General features: G+C 44.7%; 1 protein-coding gene across 1 annotated transcript in view; it reads right to left on the reverse strand.

Moving 5' to 3' along the window:
- Window positions 1–23,267, reverse strand: part of SOAT1 (sterol O-acyltransferase 1) — a 44,957-nt gene extending 21,690 nt beyond the window's left edge. The window contains exons 1-2 of the mRNA XM_073571382.1: window positions 23,015–23,267; window positions 17,058–17,199 (exon numbers count right to left, since the gene is read on the reverse strand). Coding sequence (XP_073427483.1) covers window positions 17,058–17,184 — 127 coding nt within the window. The 5' untranslated portion in view covers window positions 17,185–17,199; window positions 23,015–23,267. The remainder of the gene's footprint in view (window positions 1–17,057; window positions 17,200–23,014) is intronic.
- Window positions 23,268–25,140: the final 1,873 nt, after the last annotated feature.

Consider the following 25,140-nt stretch of genomic DNA (forward strand, 5'->3'; position numbering starts at 1 on the left):
GGTGCAGGTTTTAGACATCAATATCTTGTGACCAGACAAAAGCTCTTTAGTATTTAAATAGTTTGGAGCTTAGGACCAAATTAAAACTAGTGCCAAATGTTGCAAAAAATTTTTGTGCAACTTCAAGCTGCAAGGTATTTTACACCAGAATTCTGAAGGAAACACCTCAAAGAATTGGGCACCAACTGTACAAACATTATAAATTGGTGGAAACTTTTTTTTTTTTTTTTTTTTTAACATGAATAGGCTTAAAGGTTTTTTTTTTTGGTTTTTTTTTTATTGTTAAGGGATTTATTGTCAAGTGATGGATTAAGATATGCAAATTCTTTGTGATCCGTGAGTGTTTGACCTCTAGGCAAATTGTCTTTCAGAAAGGAAGAGGACTTGATCGCTAGTGCGACCTATTGGAAGTAGCAATCCTAAAAGTCAATATCGACCCATATGACTTGGAACAAAAGCCATATCAAAATCTCAGAAGGTCAGACATGTCACTCACCATAAGGAGAAACATTATCCCTTAGGCCCCTGTGACCCTGAGGATAGGAAGTGGAAAAGGTGTCTCGATTCATCTAAAGAGGTCATACTCATGTGCGTTTAGAAAGTCAGTCAGATGTTGTTCCTGAAAAGTAGGACGGATGTGCTATGCGAGTGGAACGCAACTTTTCTCAAGTAGCATCCGTAAGACATGCGTATGCAGTGCGTTTTTAGCAACAGCTTTTACATACAGTAATCATTTCAAGCTAATTTTCTAATAAAACAATCTTTTATACCAACAGACTGATAGAGGTCATCGACATATGTAACCTGTGCGGTGCGTGTGTAGCTTACCATTTAATTATGAGCTAAATACATTAACGGGAAAAAAAAAAAAATGGCATATGGTCACCCTTATTTTTCTTAACCAGCTTAGGGAAACTCAGCAGCTGGGGCTGATGTTTATAGTCTGGGAAGGGGGTAATAAACATGGATATTCCCAGACTTAATATCAGCTCCCAGGGTGTCTAAGCCTTTACTAGTTATTAGGGGGGACCCAACATCATCCCTTATTAATAACCATTAAAGGCTAAGTAGACACCTGGGAGCAGCTGATATTTATAGCCTGAAAAGATCCATGTTTATTACCACCGTCCCAGACTATAAACACCAGCCACCAGCTGTTGTGTCTCAACAGCCACAAAAGAGCTGGTGCCAAGATTGTGGGAATGGCGCCGGCACGGGCAGGTGATAAGCCTTATTTTATGGAGGCCAAACATTTTGATCAAGAAGGGGCTGTCCTACCAGTGGACAAAGCTTTAAACGGAAACATTGGTGGCAAATTAGAGCATAGCCGAGGAGTGAACTGCCTGCTCAGCTTTACTTGAGAATAAAACTTTAAGAATACATTTCTCAAAAATGCGCCAATTATTCTCCAGGCAAGGTATGTATATAATAAGCATTAGGCCACGTTCACATAATGAGTATTTGATCAGTTTTTTACCTCAGTATTTGTAAGACAAAACCAGGAGTGGGTGAAAAATACAGAAGTGGTGACGGGTTTCTATTATACTTTTCCTCTGACTGCAAGCCAAAAACCAGGAGTTGAACAAATACTGAGGTAAAAAAATTCAAATACTGAATGTGGTCTTAAAAGAATTTGGTGAAGGAATTAACATAAAACCAATTAAAAGCACTGAACTGTGTCCAGAAGTCCCACAGATAAAAGAGAGAGTAACAGAATGACATGGTGGTCAGGCATGCCTCCTAACTAGAGGCAGGAGTGTAATAACTCTGGAGGAGCCAGAACAGAGATGTCAGCTCTATGAATACAAATTCCAACCTCCTGCTCCTTCCTACAGCCCGCTCATCACAAATCAGCATTTCTCCACATTTCTGGGGTTTACTAAAGTTCAGACAGATGCATATAATTTATCTGTAAGTCACTGGTGTAGTTGTTATGATGAAATGCTTAGTAAGATCATGACTGAGCATCCGGATGACAGGAAGAAACTGTGTCAACGTCACATGGCAGCATAAGCAGCAGACCACCGACACCCTATAATTATGCATGGAATGACAATATGGAAAACTATTATCCATTCATTAGAACAAGCGCCCTCTGTATTACACCATTTCTGAAACGCGCTCCACAGACAAGAGCCGACGGCGCTCCACAGCCAAGAGCCAGAGCCAACACCTGATGCAGAGACATTTCAGTTGGTTCATTGATAATCCATTAAAAGGACTTGCTGACTATAGTCCCTACGAATAATCCTGGAGCATCTGCTCCCATCACTCTGTGCCAGTTTCCTCTATTATTCAACCTGAATGTTTATAAAAATAGACAACTAGGAGTTACCACTTGTCAGAGGCGTGTCCCTACAGTCTGATTCTGTTAGTACTGATTGGACAGCATCAGACTTCGTAAAGACACACCCCCCAAAAGGTAACACCTAGTTGTTAATATGTTCATAAACTTCCATGAGGAATAACAGAGCAATTGCACAATGTTGTAGGAAAAGTTACTCTGGGATTGAAATTTCATAAAAATATATTATATAAACTCACCAAAATAGATATGACAGCTTCTCAGGGGGCTTCAATTACTTCTCTGTTCATTCTTTTTAGATCAGAGAACAAGTCAGGTAGTCAAAGGGATATTAACGTTGCCGATATTGAGAACTGGCTAATAAATATCACATGTCTAAAGCCAAATTTACTAGAAACTCCAGGGGCGCTCTCTTTCTACAAAAGGTTTATCTTTATTGTACTTACAGATAAAGGGATAAGGAAAACTAAAGTATGGTAAAAGTGGCGTTAAAAAAAAAAAAAAAAAAAAAAAGAAGGAGAGAGATAATTAGGATTAGTGAAGGGTGAACCCTGGATGTTCGGGTCCAGTCGACCAGTTGAAAAAAAAAAGGTCTGTTCAGGTACCAGAACAGTACCTGAACCCTATTCACATGAATGGGGGCCCGAACATCCATTATTTGCCAAGCTGTCATGTGCATTTTCTCACGGTGATCTCACTGAGGTCAATGCAGTTCATTGGCCCAGCTGGGAACACAGCCTCATTGACCTGCGGTACCCTCGATGATGTCACCGGACCGGTAGTTACTAAGGATGCGCTCGCAGCAGATCATTCTCCTGTGGTTTTCAGACTGGACGTCTGAAGATCATTTATCACAGGCAGTGATTACGCCCTCGGACAGAACTTCAGACAGGTGAGGTTTATGGTTGTTTTTTTTTTTTCCCCACAGAGACAAGGGCTTCAATGGAATGGGCATAAGGTGAGTATAACGAGGTTTGTTATTTTTTAAATAAAGGTCTTTATTCTGGATGTGTGCTTATTTTCAATATGACTATAGGATTTGTAAAGGAGAGGCATCTTATACACACCTTCTCCATTACTATCCCATGAGCTTGATGTCACTTTTGTATTGTCAGGTGACATCAAACCCACAAATATGAACCCCACTTGCCACCGCTACAGGGCAAGTGGGATGAGCCAGGCAAAGCGCCAGGATTAGAGCATCTAACAGATTCGCCTTTTCTGGGGCGGCTGCGGGCTGCTATTTCAAGGCTGGAAGGGCCCAATATCCCTGGCCCCTTACCAGCCTGAAAATGCCAGCCCCCAGCTGTCTGCTTTAGCTTGATTGGTTGTCAAAAAATGAGGGGGGACCCCCATGTCATTTAAGCTTTTACCTCTGGTCACAACTGTGGGCTCACACTGTCATCTGACAGCGTGTGAGCTGCAGTTCTTTGACTGGTGGTAATAATCTTACCGCCGATAAGAGCTTCTCGTGTTTCTTTCACTGTCATGCAGATGACAGCATGAGAAAAACCCAGTGTTCGGGGTGCCGAACCCCAAAAGCAACATGGACTTCCTGGAGCAGTGTTTGGGGATGAGCGCTCGATCAGTAGGTGTTTGGTACGGACCCCAAACTTTACTGTTCGGGTTCGCCCATCTCTAATTAGGATACTATATGAAGCATCTAAGAATCGGGTGCAATACACTTACATTGTCACTATTAAACCGGTACATTTGAGACTGCGGATGTGTAAATACAGATGTTATACAGGTGTAGTATTCGTATTTATACATCCGCAGTGTCAAATGTACATGAAGACACATGGATGTAAAGTGGGGGAGTTTTTTTAGTTTTTTTATTAATAGATAAAGCTTGGAATGATATTTTTTTTCTTAATCAAATGCCAATTAGGGTGCTCACGTTCAGTGGCCCAGGATGTGACCAAGAGGCTCAGTGCACAGTCCTGCATGCTCTGCCTCCCTCACTGATGATCAACAGCCATGGCCAAGAACAAGCACCATCTATAGAGAAATCCCAGACCAGGCAAATGTTTGGACTAATAGACTCCAATTCATAAAAATCTGTACATATACACAGTGCTTGCTGTATGGCCATATGAGGAGCCTACTTTAGGCATTTAATAGTAAACGTCATTTGAACACTGGAATCTATTGTCTGTACAGTCGCTGATTAATTCTCATTGTTAGAGTCACCTTAGCTTTTATTGCAGATCCAGATTAAAGCTTTTCATTCACAAATTAAAGGGCCTGTCACATTAAGCGATATCGCTATAATGTCACTGGTTTTTGTAAAGTTATAGCTATATCGCTGTGTGTGATACTTACCTCCGACCGCTCCCCCGCTGATTATCGCTGATCGAGCGAGAACGTCCTGGCCTGTTTCTTGTCGTCAGCTTCCTGCGGTGCTTCCTCCTGTGACGAAGAGCGACTCGTGGACGCGGGCAGGAGGACGTCAGGATCGCCTCGTCTGACAGGTAAGTAGCGATCCCCGTCCCCAGCGATGTCGCTAGTGAGATCTGCCTGTGTGGCAGCTCACTAGCGACCACTTAGCGATGCACCAGCGATCATGACCGCGTCATATCGCTGGTCGGGATCGCTGGTACATCGCTAAGTGTGACAGTACCTTAAGTCATGTGGCTAAAGCGTAAAGGGGTGTCAGGAGGCAAAGTAACTTTCAATCTAAATTCCTCATGCCATAAACTAAACTTTTTTCAATATACTGGCATTAAGCATTCGCTTATTTCTTAACTACACTATAACTACTATTCTACTTTCTTTCGCTACTTCCTTTCTGATGAGGCTTTGTTTGATACACAAGCAAAGCAACAATAGGGGACAGAGGTTGCAGTCACTGCCACAGCCTCTACCCCCGCTCCCTGAAACAAATCATCATCACGCTCTGTGTGATGTGCACAGTGACAGCACGCTCTGTTACCGGTTCAGATCAGCAACCGAGGAGTGTCAGAATAACCAGAGCACAAAGATCAGTGCTGCCCCCACAAGCGACGTCACCGGTCTCTGACAGTCGGGTATTCTGACACTGCACTCTGTTGCTGGCTCTTTTTTGCTGATCTGAGTCAACAGAGTGCGCGCTGTCATTGTGCACATTGCACACTGACACAGCAGGGACTAGCCCAGTCCCTGAAATGAGTGTCACTAATGACGCTTCATTTCAGGGAGGGGGGCAGAGGCTGCAGCAATGACTATAAAAAGATGAGTTTTTACCATGATAAACGTGATTCTCTGCAATACAGCCTGGTGGGTATATCTTCATTTGTCTCTTGATCACAAACCCGGGTATAAGTATGCTGATCTACCTGATGGATGCCAAATAGCCTCCCACATTGCTCAGTGGGAATCAAAACAAAAACACACACCTCTCCAGGCTATGGTTTCCCATCTCTAGTGTCTAAATGAGCTTTACATGGACCAGCTCTGATTTTAAAAGCAAATCATACACTTAGACAGAATAATTGTGCCCTTAAGGCAAAAATCAGGATAATACGAGGCTCCATCAGCTGTATTCTCTAATCACCCGGCACTTCAGAAACTATAAGCCGAGGGGAACAAACTTACAGCTGAACCAAATTTAAAAAAAGGCCACCACCACATATAAAAGGTTATCACAGTCACAACATGGAGCAGGACGTTTGTACAATTTGTTCAGTTTCGTTATATCAGGACACATTTTGCAATCATTTGGGAAATCACAGAGATCCCTTGCTGGCACTATGATAACACTTCTGTAGGAGATTGCAGCTGCTGAGTACATGGCGGTGTTAATAAGTAATGGACTGGGCAAAACATTGTATGTTGGGTTGCTGGAATCAGCAGAACGCAGTCACCGCTTCATTTTAACCCCTTCACTACCAAGGGTGGTTTGCACGTTAACTACCGGGCCAATTTTTACAATTCTGACCACTGTACCTTTATGAGGTCATAACTCTGGAACGCTTCCATGGATCCCGGTGATTCTGACATTGTTTTCTCGTGACATATTGTACTTCATGTTAGTGGTAAAATTGCATTCAAATAACTTGCTTTTATTTGTGAAAAAAACGGAAATTTGGCGAAAATTTTGAAAATTTCGCAATTTTCCAACTTTGAATTTTTATGCCCTTAAATCACAGCGATACGACACACAAAAAACTTAATACATAACATTTCCCACATGCTTACTTTATATCAGCACAATTTTGGAACCAAAATTTTTTTTTGTTAGGAAGTTATAAGGGTTAAAAATTGACCAGCGATTTCTCATTTTTGCAACACCATTTTATTTTTAGGGACCACTTCACATTTGAAGCCACTTTGAGGGGTCTATATGATAGAAAATACCCAAAAGTGACACCATTCTAAAAACTGCACCCCTTAAGATGCTTAAAACCACATTCAAGAAGTTTATTAACCCTTTAGGTGCGTCACAGGAATTTTTTGAATATTAAAAAAAAAATGAACATTTAACTTTTTTTCACAAAAAAAATACTTCAGGTTCAATTTTCTTTATTTTACCAAGGGTAACAGGAGAAATTGGACTGCAAAAGTTATTGTGCAATTTGTCCTGAGTACGCTGATACCTGATATGTGGGGGGGAACCACTGTTTCGGCGCATGGCAGACCTCAGTAGGGAAGGAGCGCCGTTTGACTTTTTCAATGCAATATTGGCTGGAATTCAGATCGGACGCCATGTCGCGTTTGGAGAGCCCCTGATGTACCTAAACAGTGGAAACCCTCCAAGTGACCCCATTTTGGAAACTAGACCCCCCAAGGAACTTATCTAGATATGTGGTGAGAACTTTGAACCCACAAGGGCTTCACAGAAGTTTATAACGTACAGCGGTACAATTAAAAAATCATATTTTTTCCACAAAAATGATCTTTTCACCCCCAATTTTTATTTTTCCAAGGGTAATAGGACCCTAAAAGTTATTGTGCAATTTGTCCTGAGTACGCTGATACCCCATATGTGGGTGTAAATGACTATTTGGGCGCATAGCAGAGCTCGGAAGGGAAGCAGCGCCATTTGACGTTTTTGGCTAGATTTGAGATCGGACACCATGTCGCGATTGGAAAACCCCTGATGTACCAAAACAGTGGAAACCCCCCACAAATGAAACCATTTTGGAATCTAGAGCCCCCAAGGAACTTATCTAGATGTGTGGTGAGAACTTTGAACCCCCAAGGGCTTCACAGAAGTTTATAACGTACAGCAGTACAATTAAAATATCATATTTTTTCCACAAAAATGATCTTTTCACCCTCAATTCTTATTTTTCCAAAAGTAACAGGACCCTAAAAGATATTGTGCAATTTATCCTGAGTACGCTGATACCCCACATGTGGGGGTAAACCACTATTTGGGCGCATGGCAGAGCTCGGAAGGGAAGCAGCGCCATTTGACGTTTTTGGCTGGAATTGAGATCGGACACCATGTCGCGTTAGGAGAGCCCCTGATGTACCAAAACAGTAGAAACCCCCCCACAAATGACACCATTTTGGAAACTAGACCCCCCAAGGAACTTATCTAGATGTGTGGTGAGCACTTTGAACCCCCCAGTGCTTCACTGAAGTTTATAACGTCCGGGCGTGAAAATAAAAAAATCGTATTTTTTCCACAAACATCATCTTTTAGTCCCCATTTTTTTATTTTCCCAAGGGTAACAGGAGAAATTGGACCCCAAAAGTTGTTGTCCAATTTGTTCTGAGTACGCTGACACCCCATATGTGGGAGATAACTACTGTATGAGGACACGTCGGGGCTCGGAAGGGAAGTAGTGACGTTTTGGAATGCAGACTTTGATGGAATGGTCTGTGGGTGTCATGTTGCCTTTGGAGAGCCCCTAATGTACCTAAACAGTGGAAACCCCCCACAAATGATCCCATTTTGGAAACTAGACCCCCTGAGGAACTTATCTAGATGTGTGGTGAGTACTTTGAACCCCCAAGGGCTTCACAGAAGTTTGTAATGCCCAGGCATGAAAATAAAAAAATCGTATTTTTTCCACAAACATGATCAATTAGTCCCCAATTTTTTTATTTTCCCAAGGGTAACAGGAGAAATTGGACCCCAAAAGTTGTTGTCCAATTTGTCCTGAGTACGCTGATACCTTATATGTGGGAGAAAACTACTGTATGGGCACACGTCGGGGCTCGGAAGGGAAGTAGTGACGTTTTGGAATGCAGACTTTGATGGATTGGTCTGCGGGTGTCATGTGCGTTTGGAGAGCCCCTGATGTACCTAAACTATTGAAACTCCCCACAAGTGACCCCATTTTGGAAACTAGACCCCCCACGGAGCTTATCTAGATGTGTGGAGAGCACTTTGAACCCCCAAGTGCTTCACAGAAGTTTATAACGCCTGGGCGTGAAAATAAAAAAACACATTTTTTTCCGCAAAATTATATTTTTGCCCCCAATTTTTTATTTTCCTAAGGGTAACAGGAGAAATTGGACCCCAAAAGTTGTTTTGTAATTTGTCCCGAGTAGGCTGATACCCTACATGTGGGGGTAAAACACTGTTTGGGCGCATGGCAGAGCTTGGAAGGGAAGGAGCACCATTTGACTTTTTCAACGCAGAATTGGCTGGAATTGAGATCAGACGCCATGTTGCCTTTGGAGAGCACCTGATGTGCCCAAACAGTGTAAACCCCCCAATTATAACTCCAACCCTAACCTCAACACACCCCTAACCCTAATCTGAGCCCTAGCCCTAACCCTAGCCCTAACCCTAGCGGGAAAATGGAAATAAATACATTTTCTTTTAGTTTTATTATTTTTCCCTAACTAAGGGGGTGATAACGGGGGGTTTCATTTACGATTTATGGCGGTTTTTATGTTTGGTGGCTGTCGCACGCTAAAAGACGCTTTTTATTGTAAAAATAGTTTTTGCATCACCACATATTGAGAGCTATAATTTTTCCGTATTTTGACCCACCGAGTCATGTGAGGTCTTATTTTTTGCGGGACGAGTTGACGTTTTTATTGGTACCATTTTCGGGCACGTGACATTTTTTGATCGCTTTTTATTTCGATTTTTGGGACGCAGAATGAACAAAAACCAGCGTTTCATGAATTTCTTTTGGGGGGGTGCGTTTACACAGTTCCGCGTGCGGTAAAATTGATAAAGTGGTTTTATTCTTCGGGTCAGTACGGTTACAGCGATACCTCATTTAGGTCGTTTTTTTATGTTTTGTCGGTTTTTTGCAATGAAAACAATTTTATATAAAAAATAATTATTTTTGTATCGCTTTATTCTGCGAGCTATAACTTTTTTATTTTTTTGCGGATGATGCTGTATGGCGGCTCGTTTTTTGTGGGACAAGATGACGTTTTCAGCGGTACCAAGCATATTTATATGCGTCTTTTTGATCGCGCGTTATTGCAAATTTTGTTCGGTGGTATGATAATAAATCATTATTTTTTGCTTTGTTTTTTATTTTTATTTTTTAAGGGGTTCGCTAAAGGGGTTAACTAATGGGACAGTTTTATAGGGCAGGTCATTACGGACGCGGCGATACCAAATATGTGTACTTTTATTGTTTTTGGGTTTTTTTATTTTGAAAAAATGGATTTATTGGGGAATATTTTTTTTTTTTTTTACTAATTTATTTAGCGATTTTTTTTAAATTATTTTTAACACTTTTTTTTTTTTTTTTAAACTTTATTACCTTGTCCCAGGTGGGACATCACTGTCCTGTGACAGATCGCTGATCTGTCACATCACAGATCACTGTGACAGATCAGCGGTCACAGGCACTGCTGCAGACTTCCTCATGCCTGCGCTTTGCAGGCACTGAAGAAGCCAGCTTCCTCAGGCCCCCGAAGGCCCCCGTCGCCATCTTGGATTCGGGGGCCTGGAGGAAAGGAGCCCCCCGCAGCAGCGCTGCACATTGCGCTGCCGTGGGGGGCTCAGGGAAGCACGGAGGGAGCCCCCTCCCTGCCGATGCTTCCCTTTAACCCCCGGTACACCGCGATCGCGTTTGATCGCGGTGTGCAAGGGGTTAACGTGTCGGGGGCGGTCCGTGACCGCCCCTGACACATTGTGCCGGGTGTCAGCTATGATAATTAGCTGACACTCGGCCGCGATCAGCGGCGCTCACCACGTGGGCGCCGCTGATCGCGATGACGTAATATTCCGTCCATGGTAATTAGGTCCATGGTCACATGGACGGAATATTACGTCAATTGTAGGTAAGGGGTTAATACACGGACTACTGGCTTTTCTCCAATAGACACAGCGGTGGTATAATGATATACTGTAGTACAATAAGGAGGAATGACCCTAGAGGGGATACACTTGGACAATCCATGCTTAAAAAGCTGTATTCTCAGGTTTAAAAGAAAAAAAAAAAAAATTTATTTATATATATATATATATCTCCAAATATATGGAGAAATAGGAGGGCAGCACACATTACTAAGGGATACACCTGTAGTCTGTATCAACACAATGCAGATAATAAAGAGAAAAAAAGCTACAGACCATAACAAGGATTACCAAAATTTTGCATTTCGTGCGCCGGTCGCAGCATGCGCACGCATCCACATACAATGCATGTCCCTGCATACCCAACGTTAAAGATAGGTACACAGTGAGAATCATGTGGGAATAGTGGATGAGGGCAGGTTTATCTCGCCCAGATTCCTTTCCTATGTGGCCTAGTCTGGTCAGTATCGCACCTGCTTACTAATGGATAATGGGAGGTGGATATAAAAGGATGCAAGGTGGTTGTGTGAGTCTCTCAGCCTGGGAACACAGAGAGCCTGTCTGTGTGAGAGACACACGTGAGTGGAAGCAGTGCCCACTGCAACTGTGGTTTGGCTGGACGGGAGAAGCCCGCCAGTTGGTAGTTAGGTTGTCCATTGTTCAGTTACACCCGAATCCCAGCTCTGCGCCTGAGTTTCATGCTGAATGCACGTGACCTTTGACCCCAGCAAAGGCGATCCCGGAGTGTTTTATCACATTGTGGTGGAGAATGCGGGCATCACGTTGCAAGCATGAGCATGGAGGACGTGGTGAAAGCGCTGGTACAGTCCACCGCCTTCCAGCAAGAAGCTAATCGGGTGATGATGGCCCAGCTGAAGGAGTTGGTGGACATGATAGTTGCCGATCGTTCGCTTCTCCAGCAGGTGGCGCAGTGCTTGGCAAGCTTACCTGAGCTTAACCTGGAAGCCGAGTCGAGAGTGATTCACGTGAGTCGGTACTGGCAGAAGATGACGACCGAAGATGACGTCGAGGCATACCTGACCACGTTTGAACGGACGGCGGTGCGAGAAAAATGGCCGAAGGCACGATGGGCCGGCCTGATTGCCCCGTTTCTTTCCGGTGAGGCCCAAAAGGCTTATTATGACTTAGAGCCTGAAGCCGCGCAGGACTTTGACAAATTGAAAGCAGAGATCTTGGCCCGGCTGGGAGTGACGACCGCTGTCCGTGCACAGAGAGTGCATCAATGGACTTATCAGCCGGATAAACCACCGCGGTCCCAGATGTTCGACCTGATCCACGTGACGAAGAAGTGGCTACAACCCGAGGTGTTGACAGCGCCAGAGATAATCCAGAGAGTCGTCATGGACAAGTACCTGAGAGCTCTACTGCCAGCCCTGAGGAAGTGGGTAAGCCATGGAAATCCTACGACGGCAGATCAACTGGTGGATCTGGTTGAACGTTACTCCGTGGCGGAAGGACTCCGAGACGACGCTACCCCACCTCGTTCTTCATCATCTCCACGTGGAACCGGTAAGACTGTTCCAGGGAGTAGAGGAGATGGAAAAATCCCTAAGACAGTGGGGGAGGAAAACGGGACTGCCCGCACTGCGAGGCAGAGAGTAACGAACTATGGTCTAAGCAAGGGGCCCGTTAGGTGTTTCCGCTGCCAAGAGATGGGACTTATTGCTGTGAACTGTCCGGTCACTACTGAACCCAATGCAGTGCGACGTCACAGACTCTAAAAACCGCATGTCTATGGTTGCACGGATAGTGAGTGTGAATGCCGGTCAAAAGGATGCGGAAAAACACTTGTGTGATTTAACTGTTGATGGCAAAAATGTGGTGGCATTGTTAGACTCGGGAAGTGTGGTGACTCTGGTGAAGGCCAGTCTGGTGTCAGCCCCGACTGGACCATCAGACAAATTTTCTGTAACGTGTGTGCATGGAGACACCTGTTCGTACCTCACCACGGTCATATGCATTACTACTTCCTATGGGTCTGTGCAACATAAAGTGGGACTCATCCCGGCGTTATTGCATGATGTTATCCTGGGCCGGGATTTTCCCCACTTCTGGCAATTGTGGGAGAATCAGTTGATACCCCAGGGTAATAGTGTACATGATTCTTCTCCCAGGGCACGTGTGGGTCCCGAACCCCTGGAAGAGGTCTCCCCGGAAGACTCTGGGGAAGAGTCTGCGGGAAATGACCTGCAGTTCCCGTTTTCAGTCATGGCGGGTGATACGGAGGAGACCGGGGAAGAGGAGGAGGCCGACAGCCGTCCACCTCCCCGTTTGCCGGATTTAGAGGTTCAGAAAGATGACTTCCAAAGTGAGCAAATAAAGGATCCTACCCTTTCTCAGGCTAGGACAAATGTAAAAGTTGAAATGTAAAAGTAGAACCTGGCTCTAGGCTGGCATATCCTTACATGGTTCTGGAGAATGATTTACTTTATCAGATAGAGAAAAAGGGGGAAGATACGGTGCAACTATTAGTCGTGCCAAAACCCTACCGGCGGCAGGTGCTGGACCTGGCCCACGGACATGTGATGGGAGGTCACCTGGGAGTCCAGAAAACCACCGAAAGGATATTACACTGCTTTGTTTGGCCAGGCATGCATCACGATATTCGTGTATATTGTGAGTCTTGTCCTGACTGCCAAGCCTCTGCACCTAAGCCCCGGTTCTGTAGCCCTTTAGTACCCCTACCTATTATTGAAGTCCCGTTTGAGAGGATTGGGATGGATTTAGTTGGGCCCCTTCCACGGTCTGCACGTGGACACCAACATATCCTGGTCATCTTGGATTATGCCACTCGTTACCCGGAGGCCATCCCTTTGCGTAACACGGCCACCAAGACGATTGCCAAGGAACTGGTGCATGTGTTTAGTCGGGTCGGTATACCAAAACAGATACTCACCGACCAGGGGACCCCCTTTATGTCCAGGGTAATGAAGGAGCTCTGCCGATTGTTACAAATCGAACCGTTACGCACATCCGTGTATCACCCTCAAACAGACGGGTTGGTCGAACGGTTCAATAAAACTCTGAAGCAGATGCTGAGAAAGGTGATAGACAAGGATGGGAAGAACTGGGACTATTTACTTCCGTATTTGCTTTTTGCCATCAGGGAAGTACCCCAGTTTTCCACGGGATTCTCGCCTTTCGAGTTATTGTACGCCCGACGTCCTCGCGGACTGTTAGACGTTGCAAAAGAAACCTGGGAGGGTCAGGTCACTCCGTTTAAAACAGTGATAGATCACGTCGCACAAATGCAGGACCGTATTGCGGCTGTTATGCCTATCGTCAAAGAACACATGATACAGGCTCAAGGAGCCCAAAAAAGAATCTATGATAGGGACGCCAAGATCCGTACGTTTGCACCCGGAGATAGGGTGTTGATCCTGGTCCCCACGGTGGACAGTAAGTTCCTGGCAAAGTGGCAGGGCCCCTTTGAGATTAAGGAAAGAGTTGGTGAAGTAAACTACAAAGTATACCAGGCAGGTAAACGGAAACCTGAACAGATTTATCATGTAAATCTGATAAAACCCTGGAAAGATCGGTCTGCCTTGTCAGCGGAGCTGGCCCGTCCCGTCTGCTCGCATACCGTACCGAAGGTACGGGTTGCAGAGACTCTCTCGGAGCGGCAAAAGACTGAGGTCAGGCAGTTTCTACTTCACAACCAAAAGTTTTTCTCAGAAAAACCCGGGCAGACTACGCTAATGAAACATGACATTGTAACGGAACCTGGTGTCACAGTTCACGTAAAGCCCTACCGAATCCCGGAAGCGCCGTGAAGCCGTTTCCCGAGAAGTGAAAGCAATGTTAAGAGTTAGGTGTCATTGAGGAATCGCACAGTGCTTGGTCCAGCCCGATTGTGCTAATTCCTAAACCGGACGGCACCATCCGGTTCTGCAATGACTTCAGGAAACTGAATGCGGTCTCAAAATTTGATGCCTACCCTATGCCCCGGGTCGACGAGTTAATAGATCGGTTAGGAAAAGCCCGGTATATAACGACCCTAGACCTAACAAAGGGGTATTGGCAGATCCCTCTGGCGGAGGCTGCCAGAGAAAAGACGGCATTTGCTACCCCAGAAGGTCCATTTCAGTATGTGTATATGCCGTTTGGACTGCACGGAGCACCGGCGGCCTTCCAGAGACTGATGGATCGAGTCCTGAGGCCACATAGGCGGTACGCTTCGGCCTATTTGGACGACATTGTCATTTACAGCTTGGACTGGGAGACTCATCTCCAGAAAGTACAAGCTGTGATTGACAACCTGTGGGAGGCAGGTCTAACCGCAAACCCCAAGAAATGTCACATCGGGCTAGAAGAAGCCCGGTATTTGGGGTATGTAATTGGGAGGGGTGTTGTTAAACCCCAGGTTGATAAGATTCAGGCGGTTCAGGACTGGCCACAACCTGTCAACAAGAAGCAGGTACAAGCCTTCCTGGGGATCGCCGGCTATTATCGCCGGTTCATACCCAATTTTGCAGCCATCGCTACCCCCCTGACGGATCTTACAAAAGGGAAAGACTCCGTCATGATTAAATGGAGTTTAGCGGCTGAAGAAGCCTTCCATAGCCTAAAACGGGCACTTTGCTCTCAGCCCGTACAGGTGACTCCGGACTTCCGCAGCGAGTTTGTGGTACAAACGGATGCCTCTGATACCGCTATCGGGGCAGTACTCTCACAAGTGAGGGACGGAGTGGAACACCCAGTCCTCTATCTCAGCAGGAAGCTGAATAAACACGAGCAAAGGTATGCAGTCGTAGAAAAAGAGTGCCTCGCCATTAAGTGGGCTCTAGAGGCCCTCAAATATTACCTGGTGGGCCGAAAGTTCAGGCTCATCACGGACCATGCCCCTCTCAAGTGGATGCACTTGAACAAGGAACGGAATAGCCGGGTGACCCGGTGGTTCCTTGCCCTGCAGGCCTACACTTTTACGGTGGAGCACCGCCCAGGAGTACAGATGGGAAATGCAGATGCCCTGTCCCGAGTGCACTGTTTGGCGGGTGTCATTGCTCGACCGGAGTGGTCTGAGCAGAGGGGGGGATATGTGAGAATCATGTGGGAATAGTGGATGAGGGCAGGTATATCTCGCCCAGATTCCTTTCCTATGTGGCCTAGTCTGATCAGTATCGCACCTGCTTACTAATGGATAATGGGAGGTGGATATAAAAGGATGCAAGGTGGTTGTGTGAGTCTCTCAGCCTGGGAACACAGAGAGCCTGTCTGTGTGAGAGACACACGTGAGTGAGAGCAGTGCCCACTGCAACTGTGGTTTGGCTGGACGGGAGAAGCCCGCCAGTTGGTAGTTAGGTTGTCCACTGTTTAGTTAGTGCCGGACAGGCAAGGATTTGTTTTATGTTTTATTTCCTTTTGCATTGCTTTCACCGTTAATAAACCTGACCCAGGGTCAGTTACACCCGAATCTCAGCTCTGCTTCTGAGTTTCATGCTGAATGCACGTGACCTCTGACCCCAGCAAAGGCGATCCCGGAGTGTTTTATCACAACAGGAAAACGCTGGACGCATGCGGCGGTAGGCAGAGCATGGGCGTAGCTTCACGGAGGAAGAAAGGAGGAAGTAGGCAGCCAGCCGCAGCCCTCCTGAACGCTAGTGTGAAACCGGCCTTAGCAAGCACAACCGCCACGCCTATGGACATCGCCTTTTTAATGCCGAGTTTCCTGGGCACAATAAATGCCACTGGCTATATACATATAGACAATATTCTTCAGTTTTGCGCCCATAGAATATCATCGGCAGCACAACTACTGTGTACACGGGACAATGTGCTGCCGATATATAAACCATAGCACCGGATGAGATAGCATTTTGCTCATTCGTCAGGATCGAACATTCGACAAATATTGGCTATGTTATAAACGAATGGATAAAAAGTCCAGTGGATACAAGGTTCTCTTTTCTAACACTCAGAAATCAGCCTGTTTAGGGTAAAAACAGATTGTGATTTTTCGTTTCAGTTTTCTGAACATTATTCTGTTTTTTAGCATTTTTTTTTTTTTATCACAAAAGTATTCAGTGGGCTTTTAGGTAACAATATGGCACAAGTTGCACACGACCGAGCTACAAATTACATAAAATTAAACTAAGGCTGAGTGCAGACGGACTTTTTGGCCCTGCGGATTTTTCCGCGCAGAATGGAAGAAATCCGCAGGTCAAATGACCTGCATTTTTCCTGCAGATTTCTTCCATTTTTCATGCGGTTTTTGTGCGGTTTTCCCCCTGCGGATTTGGTGACAGGGGAGATGGAAAACCGCACAAAAGTAGTAACATGCTGCGGATTTTGTACCGCGGAAAAATCTGCAGCGTCTGCACAGCGTTTTTTTTTGTTTACATTGATTTAAAAGCTACTGTACATCACAATGCGGATATGCAACGTTTCCGCGCGGTAAAATCCGCTGCAAATATGCATCGTGTGCACACAGCCTAAGACTTCCTTTCGTCTGATACATCTACCCCTTTCCCACCAGCGTCTCCCCTCCGCCCACCTAACACACGACGTTGGACCAGCCTTCCTTACCGTTAGTCATGGTTCTTAATGGCCGGTCTCCGTCCGATCTTCTCATCACGTCATCTTTTTCTGGGGTTACCTGAGGCTTGGAGATTAAGCGGCGGCTCCGCAAAACACGACAGTCTTCCTCAGACATTGCAAGATCTCTGACCTGAAAATAAATAAATTTATAGAAAAATAATTGAGAAAAAAAAATACTGTAAATATATATAAAAACCCCATTAACGCACTAGGATTGAACATAGAGTAGTGGACTGGGGAGCCGCCACGATACAGAGAAGTGTGGTCACGTGTTCTGTACAGGATGCAATGTGTCAGAGTGAGCAAACACAGAGCTAAATACAGGACTCTGGCAGCGATCTGGGAGCTGGTAAGCAAACCGCAAACAACTTTTTTTTTTTTTTTTAATGCTGGAAAACTTCCACAATAAGCAGATTACACCTAGTGACAGAGAAACCCAAGAGGATTATCAAAAAGTTACTTAGCAGCCAATACAGACATTTAAAGAATTCCTAACGATCAGACATGTCGACACCAATGCCAGCGGTGGCCAATACTGTGGCTTTATATTATATGTCCCCGCTGGGCGTGTATTATACAAGGAGGAAATGGAGAGTTCACGCTCCTGTCCTGTAATCAGCATGTGACACAATACACCAGATAATGATAACCTCATCCGCCGGATCATTAGTGCAGTTACCTCTATCTGGATGGAGGTCGTATCTCAATCACACAACATACCATATCTGGCTGATAGGTAGCAGTCTGCACAGGTACCTAGGGTCAGACTAACCTACAGAAAGTGAGAAGAATCTGATGAGGACATCATGGGGCGGATAAGCCCGAGGACAGACTATCAGATCATTTCCCAAGGTCTACAATAAATCATAAATGCCCAGCGCATAAAAGGTGTGTGACTGGGCAGTGATGAAAGGAGCTAACGTAGGACCAGTCAGCGAGTATAAAGCTGTATGAAGAAGCTAACAAGACTGTGGGGGAGGAAAAAGAAATAAAGTTCACAGCATGTAAAGATTTAATTTTCTGCACATTTTTCTAGTGCAAATTCATAGCTATGATCTGAAACATTTCCAATCTGTATCGAGTTACCATTTAAAGGGGTTGTCTGACTGCAAAATTGTGAATCCTCACAGCAGAGAGTGCACGCTGTTTGCATACTTCCGGCCACATTCAAACTAGACGTCTCCGGCCTCATTCAAGTTACTTGCATTAAGTGAGGCTGTGCACGTCTAGTCGGCACAGGACCACGTGTGCAAATTGCCCCCAGAGAATCCTGTTGGCGTGAAGTGTGTGTGCTGTGACAATTCACAAGTTATGGCGTGCAATAATTGAACCCTAAGCTTGCACAGCCCCTTTAAGATAGCCATACACATTAGATAGCCCACTTTTCAGCTGACTGCTCTCTCTCCTGACTCTCCCATGCACAGGGTGCTCGTGTTCTCTATGAAAGAGCTTATCCCTAGTGATAATAAAAATGGATCGAGTGATTGATTTTGGCAGACCAAGTGCTCCCCCAACCATCCCCCTTTCTTCCAACATAATCTCCCCCAACATACAGATAGACAGCTGAAGCTGCCGGAAGCAGGTCGACTTATAGCCAATGTGTATGTTACCAATGAAGCGAGAGGGGGAAACAACTGGATACTGAAAAACAAACAAGGGAATCTAAACGAGGATCAAACACTTAGAGCAGTGATGGCGAACCTTTTAGAGCCCAAACTGTAATCTAAACCCCACTTATTTACCGCAAAGTGCCAACACAGAAATTTAACGTGAATACTGAAGTTTTTGTCCCCATTCTGGTACACAGACCCCCCCCCATCCTCAGTCCTTTCCATTTTTCTCCAGCACATTTTAAAAAGAACCAAACGATTCTACTCGCCTTCTTCCGCTCCCACGCCATACGCAGGGCTGTGGAGTCGGAGTCGTGGAGTCGGAGCTCATTTTGGTGGAGTCGGAGTTGGAGTCGGTATAAAATGGACCGACTCCTAAAATATATAATAAATTGGGTACAGTAGTTCAATGCAGGATGTGCTGAATATTTTTTCATAGGAATTTGGGAAAGTTATGAAATGTCCTATAAATGGCTGTTCTATTCCTGATCTAAGGCTATATTCACACACAGCGTTTTTCCTGCGTTTTTTGAGGATACGTTTTTCAGCTCCAAAAGCAGATTATCTTTTTAAAAAACTGCATCACCTGAAAGGTTTTTGAGCTCATAGATAATGTTTTCAATAGCAAAAGCAGATTAGAAATCTGCTCTATCCATTTATCCATATCTGTCTATCCATATCGTATCTGTACCAAAAAGAATGAAAACCGGGTAGTACACCAATATATATTCTGTTCTAAATATCTTGATTATGGGATCATAAAAATGATTAAATGTCTGAGGTTCACATTGTACTACAATAAATTTTTCACTTAAATATAAGCAATATGTGTGGGAGTCGGAGTCGTAGTCGGTGTAAGGGAAATTGAGGAGTCGGAGTCGCAGGTTTGTCCTGGACAAAGATAACCCAGAGGAATACCCAGCCGTTCGCGCCATGGACATTAGGGAAATCCTAATTCAAACATTCATAATTTGGGGGTGGGTACTTTCTATGGAAAATATGCAAATGACAGGATGAGCCTGCACCCGGGAGAGGAGGGACGGTACGGAAATAATTCATTCTGTACAGCAACGGATCAGTATGGAGGGATGCGCTAATCTTCACGCTCTGCCGCACGTTTTGGGGGAAGAAGCAGTGGAGACAATGTATCGAGTGCTTCCGGCACGGCCAGGTTTTGCCTACAGGTAAAAACACAGGGATGCTCTGGAGCGAAAACCACAGCACAGTGTGGCGGCACCTACACGTCACGTCGTAACCAATGTGTGAACACAACATTAATCTGCCTTAAGCTACAGAGGAAACTGCACATGTCCTGTGAAAGTCAAAGCCGTGTGTTACAGTGCAATCAAAACAGGCTGCCTGTCACCCGAGGAACAAGCAAACACGCTAAATCGCTGGGTGAAATGATCTTTTGGATTGCACAAAAGATCACAGTTCTCAGCAGCACATTGTGCAATGTAAAGAGAATATGTGCTGTCAAGAATAATGGCAGCCTACGAGCACCGAACGAGCTGCTACACATCGCGGAGTGTAACTGGACCTACAGGCTATGTTCACACATTGCGTTTTTGCAGATTTTTTAAAGCATGTCCTAAGACTTGCTTTACAGTACCGGTAAAAGCTTTGAGATTACAGAAATCTCATGCACACACACTTTTTCCCCCCCTGACTGAAATGGAAAACTTCTGAGTTTTTGAAAATTGCAGTCTCTCACTTTTCAAGGCCAAGTAAAATCTTGTTTTACTATTGTATCAAACACTATTTCCTTCTTTTTGTTTCAGTTCTCATCTATATATTTAAAAAAAAAAAAAAAAAAAAAAACACACACACACACACACACACACACACACACACCAGCATCTGAAGGAAAAAGAAATAAAATAGTTTTTGAGCACCCACCTCAAAAGAAAGTCGCGTGTACTAATGTTCTGGTTTCGAAGAGAGGTACAGGCACATAAAACTGACCGCGCTGCTTGTTGAAGAGTACAGTACTTCCACCGTCTTGGAAAAGTTCAGGTAGTTTTCATAGATGCGTTTCGGGACTGGACCAAACTCTCTTTTTCAAAATGAACTAAAGATGTATGTTTTTTTAAAAAAGGCTCATCCCGAACATCAATAGGAGTCAAGAGAATGACCTGATGACTTGAGGTTAGCATCCTCAATAGTCAGAACCTCCCACTCCCGTCTCCAAGACTTTACACGTGCTGCGCCAATTCTTTGGAATGCACTTCCCAGGTCAATACGATTAGTCCCCAATCCCCACAATTTTAAGCGTGCCCTGAAAAAGCATTTATTCAGACTGGCCTATCGCCTCAACATATTAATAGGGGATTTTGGCGCGCACGGCGCACCGTCAAAAGTGAGCAGCGCAGGTCAAAGCGCAACTAGCGCACGGCCTGCGCAAGATCTGCGCACCCTATGCTAAAGATAGGGTGCGCCGATCGCAGGCGCCGCTGTGCGATAGGAGGCGGCGCTACAAGCAAGGGGCGGGCACGCCGGGCAGAGAGCCGGCTCGGGGGCGGAGCTACCCCCGGCCGTGCGTGCGCTTAAAAAGCGCTAATGTGAAACCAGCCTTACACACTTAACATTATGGCTGGTCCATACCATCAGGGCAACTGTTACCACCCACCTTTCGTGTCTCCTTTTCCCTCATAGATTGTAAGCTTGCGAGCAGGGCCCTCATTCCTCTTGGTATCTGTTATGATCTATGTGATTATTGTTATGCTGTAATGTCTATCGCCTGTACAAGTACCCTCTGAAATGTAAAGTGCTGCGGAATATGTCTGCGCTATAGAAATAAAATTTATTATTATGAGAAAAAGTACCTTAACTTAAGAGTGTGGAAGTACCGTCCTCTTCCTTAATAGCAGCGCGGTATGTATGTATGTTTTCTTGAGTTAAGAGGAAGGAAGGAAACATTTCCTTTTAATAGCTAGCAACAGGGAAGAATAAATTATATTTGGGATATTGCGAAACGCACGTCGGGGTAGCAGGGACGCCAGGAAATCCATGTGCACCAACAGGTACGGTAATTTTTTTTGCCCATATTTAGGGCACATTAACGTGTTCCTTGGTATCTTTGTAGTAGCCATTATGTTCAGGTTATGAGCACATAGCACTTTTTGTATGGCGTATTATAGTCATACTTACCGATTGCTTGTTTACATAGTGAGCACATAACGCTTTACTTATATACGGCATATATACCTTTTTTTTTTATAGCCCATACAGGTTATTCCACGAGTGTTTGCTCTTTGTTGTGCACTATACTTGATTTTTAAATATTTTTTTAAGATTGGTTTTGAATAAAAAATATCTTTTACATAGCACCCTTTCTGGTTACCGGAGCATTTATTTAGGTATCATTGTGTGAAAAAAAACATATAGCCAGCTCACCATAAAGGAGTTCCTCTTGATGCAGTAATCGGTGTTCACCTGATGTTTTGCACGGAGCCTACTACATGATGCATTTTTTCATATATGTTTATATATTGTTGCTTTTTGTGGCAGTTATTCCATATTATTGTTGATTCATTACTAAATGTTTATATCATTTGTCTATGTATAAAACATGTTCAATATAGGTATTTTTCTAGCAACATTTTTGAACTGAGTTTCAACCATCTACTCAGATGTTTTTAATTGGTTTGTTCCACTGTTTTTAATTAAGGGTCATTTGAATATGTTCCACAAAGGAGGATATATTGCTAGTGTTGGAGCTCAGTTCAAATAGGACCGTGAGGAAGGCACATAGTGCTGAAACATGTAGTCCCTTGCTGGAATGCTACTAATTGGAGTTCCTCATACTTTTTATGACATAATGGATTAATAAAGAAGAAGTTTTTACAAATCTGGTGAACTTTCATCGTTTTGCTGGATCCCAAGATATATATATATATATATATATATATATATATATATATATATATATATAATGTCCTGCAGGAGTTCAGCAGATGAACGTTAACCCTACGTCCCAGTAATACACGACTGTGGGATCTGTGAGTGCGCGGACCATGTGGCGCGCACAATTAATATTCCAGGGTCTATGATGATCTAATGATCGGTGGCGAAGAACAAACACCCAATAATTAGAGCGGCCTCCGCTCATCTGGTGGCCTCCGCTCATCTGGTCACCTCCGCCCCCGATAACCCAAAACCCTAATTCTGATCCCATCCCACCACCCTCATTATCCGCAGCCTGTACACAGGGGAGCACAATGGCTGCTGGACTCACACATCCCCCCATTCATTCATTCTCATGATGCCATATAACAAGCCTGTGGCTGCACACAGAGGACAATAGCCGCACACACGCGTTATTTAGAGGGATACCTGTCTCCTCCGCGCAGTAATATCCGGGCACCAGCGGGGAGTCAGGTCTGTGCAGCTCTGATGCCGGCTCTGTCCTCACTTCTGAGCCATCTCTTCCTGCTCCTCTGTATAAAGCAGTGCTGGTGACTCACAGCGGCGCACTGTACACGCGGTACCCGCTCTATGGTAAGCCGGAGACTGTGGCCAAAACGAGATGCGGTGCAGGTTCGTCTCCTAACTGCGCAGGCGCAATGGTCTGGTCCTCAGTTGTGCGCAGGCGCAGTGTCCTTATCAACGCTGTCGTGTGTAGCGTGCTCATATCGCAATAATATGACACGTACTGACGACATTGTGCGACATTTCCTTCAGTCATGTATGAGCAGCGTGAATTTGAAGGCTTTGAAAAAAAAAAAGTCTATAATGTTATCGTGTGTCTACATGAGGCAGCGTTTTCTAGTGGAAAATCTCTGGAGAAGTTTTTTGTGTGGAGTTTTTACTGAATCGTCTCACGAAAGCTCCGGAGCTGGTTGCAAAAATGGCGTGTCTCAACGCCAAAACTCGCCAAAATGTTAGCGCAGCTTCGAGTTGCACCAACCTTTTCGACTCTACAAAGGTTTTTATGCCAAAATTCTGATCTAAAAACTTGATAAATCGCGTCCATTGTCAAGTAAGACTGAATGAGGAGTACATATGTCCCAAAAGTCATGATGAATTGGACACAAAAGTAAAGATGCCTAAAAAACAAAGGACCGACGCTTCATTTGCGTTTTTTGAAGTCAGTTTTTTTTCCCGTCTTGTGGTATTGACAATTTTTGCACCAAATTCTTCAAAATGGTTCATGTACAGCGCAAAATTAAAAAAACAAAATCCTTTTATGTTTTTGGCTTTAACCTTATTTGTGACTTTTTAGCTTGAACAAAGAATTTACATTTTCCAGGTGCAAATTAACAGCTGGGGGAGGAGGACGGGGGCTGGACTGTATTATGTGCAAACAATGGGACTTTTTTAAAAAGTTGCAATTGAATTAGCCCAAAATAGCTGGAAAACCAAAACTGTCCAGAATGGTGAACATAAAACAGGAGAACACATAAAACAGGATTTTTTTTTTTTAAAAAAAGGTGCAAATTAAAGGGGTTATCTGGGACTTTTGTGGGTTTTTTCCCCCTTTATGGGGCTAAGTTGGTAACTTCCTGCCTGTTCTTCTCTGCAGCGATGTTCCCGGCCGAAAGACAACTCCTGCCAGAGATTCTCCGCTTTATGTGACCTAACGTAGATGGAGCAGCTTTTTCTCTTCTGCTCTATTAATGGTCAATGCTGATGTCATGCTGATTGACAGCTGGCTCCCCGCTGCCTAAAGCCCCCGTTGCACACTGCAATATCGCTGTAAAGTCACCGATTTTGTGACGTTGCAGCGATATTGCTAGCGATATCGCTGCATGTGATACCTCCGACCGGCTCCCCCGCTGGTTATCGCTGATCGCGCGAGTAGCTCCTGGATCATTCCTCGTCGGTCACTTCCTGCTGAACTTCCTGTGGCGCCGACGAGCGACGCGTGGAGCCGGGCGGGAGGACGCAGGATCGCCGCGTCTGATAGGTAAGTAGCGATCCCCGTCCCTAGCGATGTCGCTGGTGAGATCTGCCTGTGTGGCAGCTCACTAGCGACCACCTAGCGATGCACCAGCGATCCTGATCTCGTTATATCGCTGGTCGGGATCGCTGGTGCATCGCTAGGTGTAACGGTACCCTAACTGCAGGAAGCTGGCTGTCAATCAACATGACATCATCTGTGATGGCCCATCAACAGATCGGAAGAGGAAGAGCTGTTGAGTTGAAGTCCAAAGAAGCAGCAGAATAGCCGCCAGAGTCAGGAGGGATCATCGCAGGCCAGAACAGGCAGGTAGTGAGCAAAAAGACCCCAAAAGGTCCCAGATACCCCTATTAAAAGAAAAATAAGGCACAATTCACCCCCAAAATAAGCGCAAATGAATAATGAATTGTGCCCAAAGTTTTAACCCAAAAAGATGCAGAAAGATTGGTGACTGAGCAATAAAGCCTGAATAGTGGCGGCATTCACTACCATGATAATTCTTTCCTCTGCAGTTAGTTTTCTACCAAAAACAACATAAAAAATGTTCAATATTGGTACA

Source organism: Dendrobates tinctorius, unplaced genomic scaffold (genome assembly GCF_039654945.1).
Source record: "Dendrobates tinctorius isolate UK_male_01 unplaced genomic scaffold, ASM3965494v1 ptg000029l, whole genome shotgun sequence".
In the NCBI taxonomy this organism is placed as follows: domain Eukaryota; kingdom Metazoa; phylum Chordata; class Amphibia; order Anura; family Dendrobatidae; genus Dendrobates; species Dendrobates tinctorius.